Source organism: Somniosus microcephalus, chromosome 1 (assembly GCF_052327205.1).
Source record: "Somniosus microcephalus isolate GS21.2 chromosome 1, FLI_Smic_1.0, whole genome shotgun sequence".
NCBI lineage: Eukaryota > Metazoa > Chordata > Chondrichthyes > Squaliformes > Somniosidae > Somniosus > Somniosus microcephalus.
In genome coordinates this window covers 178656015-178671779 of record NC_140987.1, presented here as the reverse complement: position 1 = coordinate 178671779, position 15765 = coordinate 178656015, and the positions used below count along the sequence as shown (strand labels likewise).

General features: G+C 50.4%; 1 protein-coding gene across 1 annotated transcript in view; it reads left to right on the top strand.

The window, feature by feature from the left end:
- The window catches only part of pam (peptidylglycine alpha-amidating monooxygenase), a 255985-nt gene extending 255058 nt beyond the window's left edge, over positions 1 to 927 (top strand). The window contains exon 25 of the mRNA XM_085987745.1: positions 44 to 927. Within this exon, the coding sequence (XP_085843871.1) occupies positions 44 to 228 (185 nt within the window). The 3' untranslated portion in view covers positions 229 to 927. The remainder of the gene's footprint in view (positions 1 to 43) is intronic.
- The last annotated feature ends 14838 nt before the right edge of the window (positions 928 to 15765 follow it).

The window sequence follows — 15765 nt, the reverse complement described above, 5'->3', positions numbered from 1 at the left end:
TTTTGCATATTCTGAGAGATTTAAAATACTTTATTTTTGACAGGAAAAAGCAGCCGAGGACTAAACTTGGGGAACTTCTTTGCAAGCCACAGGGGTTATAGTCGAAAAGGTTTTGACAGATTGAGTACTGAAGGAAGCGATCAAGAAAAAGATGATGAGGAAGGCACTGACTCAGAAACAGAAGAGTATTCTGCACCACCACTTCCACCCACCACCACCTCCTCCTGAAATATGCTGATTCCAATTTGATCTAATAACGATGACAATACATTGAGTTCCCATTTTGTTTCCCTAAAAGCAGATATATTCAGGATATGTGTTTGATAGTAACTGTACTAATCTGTTTTGGCTATACAACATTTATGTTTTTATTTATTTGTGGAGCCTTTCATATTATGCTATTGCTACCATATCTAAACAGTCAAGCCGGTTTTATTCTTGGGACCAGCTATTGTCTGAATGATGAAGCAAAATCTACTGCTTTGGGCCATAATGAATATCCTTTCATTGTTACTGCCTTACTTTGCTGGAGCTATAAACCTGTGTTGGTAAGTCAGTCACTTTTCTCTGCTCGAGGTGTAGCATTTGGCTACTGTCCTGTTTGGCACTTTAGTTTGATATTTCCAGTGTGTAAGTAATATTGTGCCTTCTCTAGCAAGCATCCTCAGTCTACTGTAGTCCAATTATGCCACAAAAGGGAAGCAAAGCTGCTACTTTTTGTCTTGGTTTTTATCTATAACTGTCCTGTTTACTGAAGAGAAAACTGCATATACAGAGATAAGGATTCTGTATTTACAGCAAAAATCATTTTTGATGTATTCATAATAAGTGTCAAACTTCAATTATGGGGGGGAAATTGTTATATTGTCAGAACACTATTTTCGGTCGCTGAATGTAATTTGTGTAATAAAGTGTTTGCGAGCATTACTCATTTTATACAGGCATCATTCATGTGGGTCTTACACATTTTCAAGGTTGGAACTAGTTCTATGCATTGTGTCATTTTTGAGTGTGCAGATGCAGATGAGCTGTAAGCTTCTGACACAGACCTTTTCACTTGGTCTGGTGAAGGAATATCTTTGTAGTCCAAAGTAGTAATCAAGTAATCATACAAAGTTCCTAAAACTTACACAAGGCAAACTTACAATGCATGGCAATTTAGAGTTGTTGCCTATGTTTACTGATTACACTGAATTGCAAATGATTGCTACAGTTTTTCATTGATTTATTTTAGTCTGAGAAACAGGGGAGGTTGAGAAAGCAGTTAAAAAAAGCTTACAGGATCCTGGGCTTCATGAATAGAGGTATAGAGTACAAAAGCATGGAAATTATGATGAACCTGTATAAAACACTGGTTTGACCTCAACTGGAGTATTATATCCAATTCTGGGCACCACACTTTAGGAATAATGTGAAGGCCTTGGGGTGCAGGAAAGATTTACAAGAATGATTCCAGGGATGAGGAACTTCAGTTACGTGAATAGACTGGGGTTGTTCTCCTTAGAGCAGAGAAGATTGAGAGGAGATCTGATAGATGTGTTCAAAATCATGAGGGGTCTGGACAGAGTAGATGGAGCGAAACTGTTCCCATTGGCAGAAGGGTCGCGAACCAGAGGAAACAGATTAAAGGTGATTGGCAAAAGAACCAAAGGCGACATGAGGAAAAACCTTTTTACTCAGCGAGTGGTTAGGATCTGGAATGCAATGCCTGAAAGAGTGGTGGAGGCAGACTCAATCATGGCTTTCAAAAGGGAGCTGGATAAGTACCTGAAGGAAAAACAATTGCAGGGCTACGGGGAAAGGGCAGGGGGGAGTGAGACCAGCTGAAGTGCTCTGCCGAGAGCCGGCACGGGCTAGACTGGCTGAATGGTCTTCTTCCGTGCTGTAACCATTCTATGATTAAGTCTCTGGCGTGAAGCTTAAACCCACAACCTTCAGACTCAGAGGCAAGAGTGCTATCACTGAACTATGGTTGAGACTTAATAAAGCTTGCAATGCCTCAGATATTAGGGGGGGGGTTGTTGGGGTGGATGATAGCATAGGGGTTGATGTTAGTCCCCAAAAAGGCCATGCAGAGAAAAGGGGCCAGAAAATACCTGGAGTTGGGAAACTGGGAAGGGGAGAGATGTGTGGGGGCTGGAAAATACCTGGGGGAGAGACAGAGATCTGACACACTAGCAGGATATAAAATCTGCTGCTTAATTGGGGCAACAGCAGTAGTGGAGGAAACAGCAACCTGGGCAACAAGGATTGCAGCCAGATTGAAAAACGCATGGCAACTTTATGGAGCTGGGTCTGCATGTTCTTGTAATGGAAAGGTGGAGCAAGAAAAATAAGTTACAATAGCAAAATACTGCGGATGCTGGAAATCTGAAATAACAACAGAAAATGCTGGAAACACTCAGCAGGTGAGGCAGCATCGAGGAGAGAGAAACAAGAGTTAACGTTTCAGGTCGACCCGAAATGTTAACTCTGTTTCTCTCTCCTCAATGCTGCCTGACCACCTGAGTGTTTCCAGCATTTTCTGTTGTTATTTAAGAAGAATGAGTTGTTTGGTTTCGGGGCCTGTAGATGTCAAGAATACATTTGCACTTATTAAAGTTAGGGAGCTGTGGTAGTGAGTACCACCTCCTTAACCTTCAGGACTCCTTCAGTGCAGGAAGAAGTTTAACAACTTCAGCAGAACAGTCAAGGTAAGTTACCTAACCCTTTCTTGCATTCTGATTATATATGTGGCACTGCTTCATTAATTACCCTCATGGTACAGGAGGAATCAGAGGTGAAAGTGGCATCTGACTGGGGAGCGAAGACTGTGCAGAAGTCAGCCGCGAGCCCTGAACGTGCAGACTCGGTTCTCTGGGATTCTGCTGTAAATAGGAAGATGCTGGATGAGCATCACACTCACCTTGGAGATACAGGACCATTTCAAAGGACCCAGGAGAGATGTTGGGGTGAAGTCCAGCACAATCCTCATTGCTAATAGCCGAGAAAGATTCAACACAATGCAGTGCTATGTGGAAGAGGTGGTGATTTCACAAACCTCTGTATACATCCCTCCAGACAGGCCCTCAGACCAGTCAATGCATCTAAACTGAATGCTTTGACCACTGTTTTCGAATCTTGGGAGACTGGAGTGAAAGTAGCTTACAGAAACTTCTGGGTGACATCTCCAAGTTTGCAGTGTCTCAAGGATGACATCAGGTCTGCCTGCTTGCTGATGAGTAGACACTGAGATCCAGGACCAGGTGTGGTTAAAGTCTGCCTCTATTTGGCCGCCTTCTTTTCTGATGACCGCTCACGTGACCTTTGTAGCAAGCTCCCTGAGAACAATGTTTCCACGAAGCTGCACAGTCATCTGCAAGTTCCCTGCAGGCCGCTCATCGTAGATACTGCGCATGGGGGAGGAAGGCCGCTTACAGGGGACATTGCCTGAGATCCTAAGAGGCTCATAAAACCACAGCACAGACGAGCACCACTGGCTCTCGGGTATCACCTTCACACAGCACCAAGATATGTTTAAGAACAGTGTAGACTGAAGCATTTCCTTAAAGGGGTTAGAGGTGGCAATCCAACAGGAGAGTGGCTACTGAGTAACTGGCAATGGGTGGGAAGCTTTTATGGAGCCAAGAGGAGTATTCAAGCTCCTGTACCTACAGAATCCAGCAGCACCACTTTTTGTTCCTGTTTTTGCAGCAGCCTGCAGCGGTCCCTTTAAGGACTGCTAGTTGGGTTGCTTTCCGTCCAGCTCCTCTAGGTGCAGCACATGCAGTGCACACTCCGTTCATTTGTGCTTCAAAATTGCGTTGGGGTCCTACAAACGACGTAAGACCCCAAATTAACTATTTTAAAATGGCTTTCGCCTAATTCAGGCAAGAGCGTTGGCTGCCCATTTTGTGGCCCGCTCAAAAATTGAGTCAGGTGGACTTTATGCGATTAGTAAGCGGTTATCTTTTAAAAAAAATTTCAACTGCCTATTGCTGCATTTTTCAGCGTGAGTGGATCAGTAGGCAGATGAAAATAACCCCCATAATCTGTGGAGGGGAGCGAGAAGCTTGGAACTGTGGATAAACAGAGATTTAGGGGTTTAAGTAGAGAAATCACAAAGTTATTGCACAGGTACAAAACATAATTTAAAATGCTAATGGAATGTTGGCCTTTATCTCCAGGGGGCTGGACTACAAAGGATAGAAGTTACGTTACAGCCACACACTGCTCTGGTGAGACACCCATCTGCAATATTACATTTTGTTCTGGGCACCACACCTCGGAAAGGATATAATGGCCTTGGAGGGGGTGTTGCGCAGATTCACCAGAGTGATACCTGGGCTAAAAGGGTTAAATTATGAGGATAGACACATAGACTAGGCTTGTACTCCCTTGAACATAGAAGATTAAGGGGTGATCTAGTTCAGATTCAGATTAGATTTATTTGCCATATGTAACAAGTACAATGGAATGCTTGTTCCCCGTAGGGACGCGTCAGCTATACATACAGCGCCGCGTTCAGAGTCAATACAATGGCTTCCCGTGGCAGTGGGAGCACGATGTCCCTCAGCCGCTCCGTCCTCCTCTTCACCGCGGCCTCCTCCTCACTGTTGCCGGCTCCACGTGTGGTGGCCTGCTTCTCCCGCTCTGGCCACCATGCCCGGCTCCCATCTGGACTGCGAGTTACCTGAAAAGGAGCTGCCGGCCGACGTGCTGCAGCGTGTCGTGAGTCTGCTGCTGCTGCTCGTTGCGCTGCGCTCCTCTGCCCGACTCGCCGAACACATCGTCGGGATGTGAATGCTCCAATGTGGCCTCCTCTTCACCGTCGCCGGCTCCCCGCAGCACGGCCCGGGGCCTACTTCTCTCTCTTCACGGGTCGGCCTCTGGCCGCCATGCTCGGCTCCCCTCCTCCCAGTCGGAATTCCTTCTACTGCTACTCGCTGCGCTGCCTCTGCCCGACTCGCCGAGCACCTCGCTCCGGTTGCGGGAGCGAGCGGCGAGAGCTGGCCACCCGAAACAGGGAGAGCGATCTCAGCACCGGACCGTCACGGCAAGAGCGTTGGCTGCCCATTTTGTGATGAAAGGATTTGATCGGGTAGATAGAAACTATTCGCTCTGGTGGGAGAGTCCCGAACTAGGAGGCATAACCTTAAAATTAGAGCTAGGCTGTTCAGGAGAGAAGCACTTCACACAAAGGCTAGTGGAAATCTGGAACTCTTTCCACCTTGCACCACCCTCCCCCACCCCACACACACACAAAAAATCTGTTGAGACTATATCAATTAAAAATTTCAAAACAGATTCATAGATTTTTGTTAGGCAAGAGTATTCAGGGTTACAGAACCAAGGCGGCTAGATGGAGGTAAGATGTTAAGCATTCAATTAGATCAGCCATGATCTAATTGAATGCTGGAACAGGCTCGAGGGGCTGAATGGCCTATTCATGTTCCTATGTAATAAAAATTACTGATAGGCATGTTTTTAACTCTTTTATCTATAATGTTTAAGCATACATTAGTTTTGAATTTCCTTTGGTGTTTTAGCTCATATTTATAAATGTCTTATCAGTAATGCCAACCCCACCGTCTCATAAATTATGAGACAAACTCTTAAAAATCATGAGAATTGGGAAGAAATCATAAGTTGCTATTTTTTGGTTTATAAACCTCATTAGTGGCTTTATTTAATTTCGTAACAGGTCACAGCTCTTTACAAAAACTATATTACTGCATCTGAAAATGCTTTAAAAAACTTTTTAAAAATGTTATCCGTTATCACCACCCTTCAAGTTAAAAGGGAACGTCTGCAGTTTTTTAAATCCCGTGGTTTTTTTTACTATTGTTCCCAGGTTATTTTAAAAAATCCACTCTTGCCTTCCAGACTCCTGTTTACTGCCGTAAAGGGTACTAGAAACCTTATCTGCTGCTTTATTTTTGTAAGTCTGGAGCCCTCTGGTTAATTTGATAAAAGAAATGTTAAAAAAAATAAACACACACAGCTCCATCTCCATTTGAGAGGATGCCAGCATGTATATTAGTGACGCACTCTAAAAACCAGCACTTTGTATCTTCAAGTGAACTTCATGGGGAGAGAGGGAAAACAAACGCCGTTGTACTTGCGACTTCAGTCGAGTGTGGCGGTGCGGGGCGCACGGGCTGCTTGTGCAGGGAGAGGGCCAGACAGTGAGCCGGGTCATAAGAACATAACATAAGAAATAGGAGCAGGAATAGGCCACTTGGCCCCTCGAGCCTGCTCTGCCATTCAATAAGATCATGGCTGATCTTAGGCTCAAAGCCACTTCCCCGCTGCTCCCCATAACCCTTCACTCCCTTATCTTGCAAAAATCTGTCTATCTCCACCTTAAATGTATTTAATGACCCAGCCTCCATGGCTCTCTGGGGCAGAGAATTCCACAGATTTACGACCCTCTGAGAGAAGAAATTCCTCCTCATCTCAGTTCTAAAAGGGCGACCCTTTGTTCTAAAACTGTGCCCCCGCGTTCTAGATTTCCCCACGAGGGGAAACATCCTCTCTGCATCTACCTTGTCGAACCCCCTCAGTATCTTATATGTTTCGATAAGATCACATCTCATTCTTCTAAATTCCAATGAGTATAGGCCCAGCCTGCTCAACCTTTCCTCATAAGTCAACCCCCTCATCTCTGGAATTAACCTAGTGAATCGTCTCTGAACTGCCTCCAATGCAAGTATATCCCTCCTTAAATAAGGAGACCAAAACTGTACGCAGTACTCAAGGTGTGGTCTCACCAATACCCTGTACAGTTGTAGCAGGACTTCCCTGCTTTTATACTCCAACCCCTTTGAAATAAAGGCCAACATTCCATTTGCCTTTTTGATTACTTGCATGCTAACTTTTTGTGTTTCATGCACAAGGACCCCCAGGTCCCTCTGAACTGTAGCATTTTGTAATCTCTCCATTTAAATAATGATTTGCTTTTTTATTTTTCCTGCCAAAGTATATAATCTCGCACTTTCCCACATTCTACTCCATCTGCCAAATGTTTGCCCACTCACTTAGCCTGTCTATATCCCTTTGCAGGTTCTTTGAGTCCTCTGCAGAACTTGCTTTCCCACCCATCTTTGTATCATCTGCAAACTTGACTACATTACACTCGGTCCCTTCATCCAAGTCATTAATGTAGATTATAAATAGTTGAGGCCCCAGCACCGATCCGTGTGGCACCCCACTAGTTACTGTTTGCCAACCGGAAAATGACCCATTTATCCCAACTCTCTGCTTTGTGTTAACCAATTCTCTATCCATGCTAATATATTACCCCCAATTCCGTGAGCTTTTATCTTATGCAGTAACCTTTTATGTGGCACCTTATCGAATGCCTTCTGGAAATACAAATACACCACATCCACTGGTTCATCTTTGTCCACCCTGCTCGTTACCTCCTCAAAGAACTCCAGCAAGTTTGTTAAACATGATTTCCCTTTCATAAAACCATGCTGATTCTGCTTGTCTGCATTATGATTTTCCAAATGCCCTGCTACTGCTTCCTTAATGAAGGACTCCATTTTCCCAACGACAGATGTTAGGCTAACTGTTCTATAGTTTCCTGCTTTCTGTCTCCCTCCTTTCTTAAATAGGGGTGTTACATTTGCGGTTTTCCAATCCGCTGGGACCTCTCCAGAGTCCAGGGAATTTTGGTATATTGCAACCAATGCATCCACTATCTCTGCAGCCGCTTATTTTAAGACCCTGGGATGCAGGCCATCTGGTCCAGGGGACTTGTCATCTTTTAGTCCTATTATTTTACCAAGTACTATTTCCTTCGTGATAGTGATTGTCTTTAGTTCCCCCCCTCCCTGTGTCCCCTTGATTGTCCATTATTGGGATGTTGTTAGTGTCTTCTACCGTGAAGACAGATACAAAATATTTGTTCAGAGTCTCTGCCATGCCAGGTCATAGAAACATAGAGATAGGAACAGGAGTAGGCCATTCGGCCCTTCGAGCCTGCTCCGCCATTCAATGAGATCATGGCTGATCTTCCTCTGAGATCTTAGCTGATCTTACCAGTTCAGTACCCCGTCCCCGCCTTTTCTCCGTAACCCTTAATCCCCTTAGCCTTCAGAAATATATCCAATTCTCTCTTGAAAATATTTATTGAATTAGCCTTCACAGCCCTCTGTGGCAGGGAATTCCACAGGCTCACCACTCTTTGAGTGAAGAAATTCTTCCTCATCTCTGTTTTAAATGATTTGCCCGCTATTTTTAGACTGTGGCCCCTGGTTCTGTGCTCCCCTGCCATTGGAAACATTCTCTCTGAATTCAGCCTGTCCAGGCCTGCCATAATTTTATATGTTTCGATGAGATCCCCTCTCAATCTTCTAAACTCCAGTGAGTACAAGCCCAAACTATTCAATCTCTCCTCGTAGGTCATTCCCGCCATTCCAGGTATCAGCCTGGTGAATCGCCGCTGCACTCTTTCCATGGCAAGAACATCCTTCCGCAGATGGGGCGACCAAAACTGTACACAATACTCCAGATGCGGTCTCACCAGCACCTTGTACAGCTGTAGTAAGGTATCCCTATTCCTATACTCGAACCCCCTTGATATGAAGGCCAACATACCATTTGCCTTCTTAATCGCCTGTTGCACCTGCATGCTCTCCTTCAGTGACTGGTGCACAAGAACACCCAGGTCCCTCTGCACTTCCCCATCTCCCAATCTATTGCCATTTAGATAATAATCTACCCTCCTGTTTTTACCCCCAAAGTGGATAACCTCGCATTTATCCACATTATAGTGCATCTGCCACGTATCCGCCCATTCTCCCAACCTGTCCAAATCGCACTGTAGCCTCCTGACATCCTCATCAGAGCCCACCCCTCCTCCTAGTTTAGTGTCGTCAGCGAATTTGGAAATATTGCATCCAATTCCCTGATCCAGATCATTTATATATATTGTGAACAGCTGGGGTCCCAGGACAGATCCTTGCGGCACCCCGCTGGTCACTGCCTGCCACTCCGAAAACGAGCCGTTTATTCCAACTCTCTGTTTTCTATCCGCCAGCCAGTTCTCTATCCACGTTAATACTTTGCCCCCAATCCCATGAGCCTTAATTTTGCATGATAATCTTTTGTGTGGAACCTTATCGAAGGCTTTCTGGAAGTCAAGGTACACCACATCCACTGGCTCTCCCCCATCTATTTTACCAGTTACTTCCTCAAAAAATTCCAGCAGATTAGTCAAACACGATTTACCCTTTGTAAATCCATGTTGACTCTGTCCGATCCTTTCCCCATTTGTCAAGTGCTCCGCTATTTTATCCTTAATAATGGACTCTAGCATTTTGCCCACAACCGATGTAAGGCTTACTGGTCTATAATTCCCTGCTTTCTCTCTACCCCCCTTTTTAAATATTGGGGTAACATTAGCTACCCTCCAATCCACGGGTACTGTTCCCGAGTCAATGGAGTTCTGGAAGATGATCCTTAGAGCATCTGCTATCTCCAGGGCCACCTCCTTAAGTACCCTAGGATGTAGTTTATCAGGCCCCGGGGATTTGTTGGCCTTCAGTCCCCTCAACTTACCCAACACCATATCCCTAGAGATACTAATTTCTGTCAGCTCCTCCCTCTCATTAGTCCCTATGTTTGCCGATATTCCTGGGAGGTTATTTGTGTCCTCCTTTGTGAATACAGAACCAAAGTATGAGTTTAATTGGTCTGCCATTTCCTTATTCTCCATTATATATTCTCCCGAATCGGACTGCAAGGGACCGACTTGGGATTTTACCAGTCTTTTCCTCCTGATATACCGATAAAAGCTTTTGCAGTCTGTCTTTATGTTTGCTGCAAGTTTACTTTCGTATTCTATTTTCCCCTTCCTGATTAATCCCTTTGTCCTCTTTTGCTGTATCCTGTACTGCCCCCAATCTTCCGGTCTGGTGCTTTTTTTTGCCAGTTGATATGCCCTTTTTTTTGATTTTATGCTGTCCCTAATTTCCCTCGTTATCCACGGTTGAGCCACCTTTTTAGGTTTATTTTTATGCCAAACCGGTATAAACATGTTCTGGAATTCTTCCATTCTATCTTTGAATGCTTGCCATTGTCTATCCACTGTCAATCCCCCCAGAAACACCACCCAATCAATCTTACCCAATTCCCGTCTCATACCCTCGTAATTCCCTTTATTTAAGTTCTGGACCTTAGTCTCTGATTCAATTTCCTCACTCTCCATCTCGACTGAGAGCTCGATCATATTATGATCGCTCTGACCCAAGGGGCCTCGTACAAGAAGATTGTTGATAAGTCCCTTCTCATTGCACAATACCCAGTCTAAAATGGCCTGATCTCGAGTCGGCTCCTCGACATATTGGTCCAGATAACCGTCCCGAAAACATTCCAGGAATTCCTCCTCCTCAGAATTTTTACTAATTTGGGTAGTCCAATCAATATGTAAATTAAAGTCACCCATGATGACAGCTGTGCTCTTATCGCACGCTTCTCTAATTTCCCTTTTTATGCCTTCCCTCACCTCCATATTACTATTTGGAGGCCTATATATCACACCCACTAACGTTTTCCTCCCCTTGCTATTTCTCATTTCTACCCATACAGATTCCGTTTCATCCGAGTTAATATCCTTCCTTTCCATTGCATTAATCCCCTCCTTTACCAGCACCATGTGAGTGCGGCTCTTGCTCCGGTGCCACTTTCAGGTCTGTGGTTGGTTCATGCTTCACTGGAATTATTTTTAATTTTTATACAGCAACAGAAAAATGGAAAGTACTGAGGGCTTCTGCAGAATTACAAGTGCCGCATCCATTCCAATGGGACGGCGGGTTTGTGAAAAATGCTTCTCCAAAACCATCAACCAATGCACAGCACTGGCACACGGCCGCAGAGACCTGCCCCCCCCCCCCCCCCCCCTTCCTTGGAAGTCTATTTTTTATTGGCTATCGGCTTGAAATCCTCCCATTGCTCTAACTTCCTGATTTAAACAATGGTGAGGAAAATTAAAATCATGACTTGAGTTCGCGAATTAAAGTAAATTTTTATTAAAAATCACGTGTCGAGAGTTAATTTTACTGCTATATATAAAACTAGCTGGAGTGCCCGGCGGTGCCGAGGCTTTTTCGAGGGCATGTTGTTGGAAGAGAGAGAGAGTGCGACTGGGGGGAAGAGAGCGCGCGACTGGGGGGAAGAGAGAGCGACTGGGGGGGAAGAGAGAGCACGAGCGACTGGGGGGGAAGAGAGAGCGTGAGCGACTGGGGGGAAGAGAGAGAGAGCGACGGGGGAAGAGAGCGTGAGCGACTGGGGGGAAGAGAGAGAGCGACGGGGGAAGAGAGCGAGCGACTGGGGGGAAGCGAGCGTGACGGGGGAAGAGAGCGACTGGGGGGAAGAGAGCGACTGGGGGGAAGGGAGAGCGACTGGGGGGAAGAGAGCGACTGGGGGGAAGAGAGCGCGACGGGGGGGAAGAGCGACTGGGGGGGGAAGAGAGCGACGGGGGGAAGAGAGCGACGGGGGGAAAAGAGAGCGACTGGGGGGGAAAAGAGAGCGACTGGGGGGGGAGAGAGAGCGACTGGGGGGGAAGAGAGCGACTGGGGGGGGAAGAGAGCGCGACGGGGGAAGAGAGAACGACTGGGGGGGAAGAGAGCGACTGGGGGAAGAGAGCGACTGGAGGGAAGAGAGCGACTGGAGGGAAGAGAGCGACTGGAGGGAAGAGAGAGAGCGACTGGGGGGAAGAGCGACTGGAGGGAAGAGAGAGTGACTGGAGGGAAGAGAGAGCGACTGGGGGGAAGAGAGCGAGTGACTGGAGGGAAGAGAGAGCGACTGGGGGGAAGAGAGAGCGACTGGGGGGAAGAGAGCGATTGGGGGGAAGAGAGAGAGCGAGAGACGGGGAAGAGAGAGAGCGAGAGACTGAGGGGAAGAGAGAGCGAGAGACGGGGGAAGAGAGAGCGAGAGACTGGGGGGAAGAGAGAGCGAGAGACTGGGGGGAAGAGAGAGCGAGAGACTGGGGGGAAGAGAGAGCGACGGGGGAAGAGAACGACTGGGGGGAAGAGAGCGACTGGGGGGAAGAGAGCGACTGGAGGGAAGAGAGCGACGGGGGAAGAGAGCGACGGGAAGAGAGCGACTGGAGGGAAGAGAGCGCGACTGGGGGGAAGAGAGCGACTGGAGGGAAGAGAGCGAGTGACTGGAGGGAAGAGAGAGCGACTGGGGGGAAGAGAGAGAGCGATTGGGGGGAAGAGAGAGCGAGAGACTGGGGGAAGAGAGAGCGAGAGACTGAGGGGAAGAGAGAGAGCGAGAGACGGGGGAAGAGAGAGCGAGAGACGGGGGAAGAGAGAGCGAGAGACGGGGGAAGAGAGAGCGAGAGACGGGGGGAAGAGAGAGCGAGAGACTGGGAGGAAGAGAGAGCGAGAGACTGGGGGAAGAGAGAGCGAGAGACTGGGGGGAAGAGAGAGCGAGAGACTGGGGGGAAGAGAGCGAGAGACGGGGGAAGAGAGCGAGAGACTGGGGGAAGAGAGAGCGAGAGACGGGGGAAGAGAGCGAGAGACTGGGGGGAAGAGAGCGAGAGACTGGGGGGAAGAGAGAGCGAGAGACTGGGGGGAAGAGAGCGAGCGAGAGACTGGGGGAAGAGAGCGAGCGAGAGACTGGGGGGAAGAGAGCGAGCGAGAGACTGGGGGGAAGAGAGCGAGCGAGAGACTGGGGGGAAGAGAGCGAGCGAGAGACGGGGGAAGAGAGCGAGCGAGAGACGGGGGAAGAGAGCGAGCGAGAGACTGGGGGGAAGAGAGCGAGCGAGAGACTGGGGGGAAGAGAGCGAGCGAGAGACTGGGGGGAAGAGAGCGAGCGAGAGACTGGGGGGAAGAGAGCGAGCGAGAGACTGGGGGGAAGAGAGCGAGCGAGAGACTGGGGGGAAGAGAGCGAGCGACGGGGGGGAGAAGGAGGGGGGTGGGGGAGAGAGAGAGAGCGGGGGGAGAGAGGGGTGCAGGGAGGGAGAGAGAGGGGGAGGGAGAGAGGAGAGGGGGAGAGAGAGGGGGGAGGGGAGGGAGAGAGAAAGGGTGAGGCAGGGGAGAAGAGAGTGAGGGGGGCCTCTCTCCCTCACACTCCTCCCACACACACTCCCCCAGACACACTCCTCCCACACACACACTCCCCCCAGACACACTCCTCCCCCAGACACACTCCTCCCAGACACACTCCTCCCCCCCACACACACTCCGCCACTTCCTCACATTCTCCCTCTCTCTCTCCCTCACACACACACTCCCCCCTCTCTCCCTCACACACACACTCCCCCCCTCTCCCTCACACACACTCCCCCCTCTCTCCCTCACACACACACTCCCCCTCTCCCTCACACACACTCCCCCCCTCTCTCCCCTCACACACACACTCCCCCCCTCTCCCTCACACACACACTCCCCCTCTCTCCTCACACACACTCCCCCTCTCTCCCTCACACACACACTCCCCCCTCTCTCTCTCCCTCACACACACTCCCCCTCTCTCCCTCACACACACACTCCCCCCCTCTCCCTCACACACACACTCCCCCTCTCTCTCTCCCTCACACACACTCCCCCCCCCTCTCTCCCTCACACACACCACTCCCCCCCTCTCCCTCACACACACACTCCCCCTCTCTCCCTCACACACTCCCCCTCTCTCCCTCACACACACTCCCCCTCTCTCCCTCACACACACACTCCCCCCCTCTCCCTCACACACACACTCCCCCTCTCTCCCTCGCTCACACACTCCCCCTCTCTCCCCTCGCTCACACACTCCCCCTCTCTCCCTCACACACACACTCCCCCTCTCTCCCTCACACACACACTCCCCCCTCTCCCTCACACACACACTCCCCCTCTCTCCCTCGCACACACACACTCCCCCTCTCTCCCTCGCACACACACTCCCCCTCTCTCCCTCGCTCACCACACTCCCCCTCTCTCCCCTCACACACACACTCCCCCTCTCTCCCTCACACACTCCCCCCTCTCTCACTCACACACACACTCACACACTCCCCCTCTCCCTCACACTCCCCCTCTCTCCCTCCCTCACACACTCCCCCTCTCTCCCTCCCTCACACACTCCCCCTCTCTCCCTCACACACACTCCCCCCTCTCTCACTCCCTCACACACTCCCCCTCTCTCCCTCACACACAACACTCCCCCCCTCTCTCCCTCACACACACACTCTCTCCCTCGCACACACTCCCCCTCTCTCCCTCACACACACACTCTCCCACACACACTCTCTCCCTCACACACACACACACCCCCTCTCTCCCTCGCACACACACTCCCCCTCCCCTCCCTCACACTCTCTCCCCTCGCGCACACACTCCCCCTCTCTCCCTCGCACACACACTCCCCCTCTCTCCCTCGCACACACACTCCCCCCTCTCTCCCCTCGCACACACACTCCCCCTCTCTCCCTCGCACACACACTCCCCCTCTCTCCCTCGCACACACTCCCCCCTCTCTCCCTCACACACACACTCCCCCTCTCTCCCTCACACACACACTCTCCCACACACACTCTCTCCCTCACACACACACACCCCCTCTCTCCCTCGCACATACACTCCCCCCTCTCTCCCTCCCTCACACACTCCCCCTCTCTCCCTCCCTCACACACTCCCCCTCTCTCCCTCGCACACACACTCCCCCCTCTCTCCCTCGCACACACACTCCCCCTCTCTCCCTCGCACACACACTCCCCCCTCTCTCCCTCGCACACACACTCCCCCTCTCTCCCTCGCACACACTCTCTCCCCTCGCACACACTCCCCCTCTCTCCCTCGCACACACACTCCCCCTGCCTCGCACACACACTCTCCCTCGCACACACACTCCCCCTCTCTCCCTCGCACACACACTCCCCCTCTCTCCCTCGCACACACACTCCCCCTCTCTCCCTCACTCACACTTCCCCCGCTCTCCCTCACACACACACTCCCCCCTCTCTCCCTCGCACACACACTCTCCCTCGCTCACACACTCCCCCTCTCTCCCTCACACACACACTCCCCCTCTCTCCCTCACACACTCCCCCCTCTCTCCCTCACACACACTCCCCCCTCCCTCACACTCCCCCTCTCTCCCTCCCTCACACACTCCCCCTCTCTCCCTCACACACACTCCCCCCTCTCTCCCTCCCTCACACACTCCCCCTCTCTCCCTCACACACACACTCCCCCCTCTCTCCCTCACACACACACTCCCCCCTCTCTCCCTCGCACACACTCCCCCCCTCTCTCCCTCACACACACACTCTCCCACACACACTCTCTCCCTCACACACACACACACCCCCCTCTCTCCCCTCGCACACACACTCCCCCTCCCTCCCTCACACACTCCCCCTCTCTCCCTCGCACACACACTCCCCCTCTCTCCCTCGCACACACACTCCCCCTCTCTCCCTCGCACACACTCCCCCCTCTCTCCCCTCACACACACACTCCCCCTCTCTCCCTCACACACACACTCTCCCACACACACTCTCTCCCTCACACACACACACCCCCTCTCTCCCTCGCACACACACTCCCCCCTCTCTCCCTCCCTCACACACTCCCCCTCTCTCCCTCGCACACACACTCCCCCTCTCTCCCTCGCACACACACTCCCCCTCTCTCCCTCGCACACACACTCCCCCCTCTCTCCCTCGCACACACACTCCCCCTCTCTCCCACACACACTCCCCCTCCCCTCGCACACACACTCCCCCTCTCTCCCTCACTCACACTTCCCCCCTCTCCCTCACACACACACACTCCCCCCCCTCTCCCC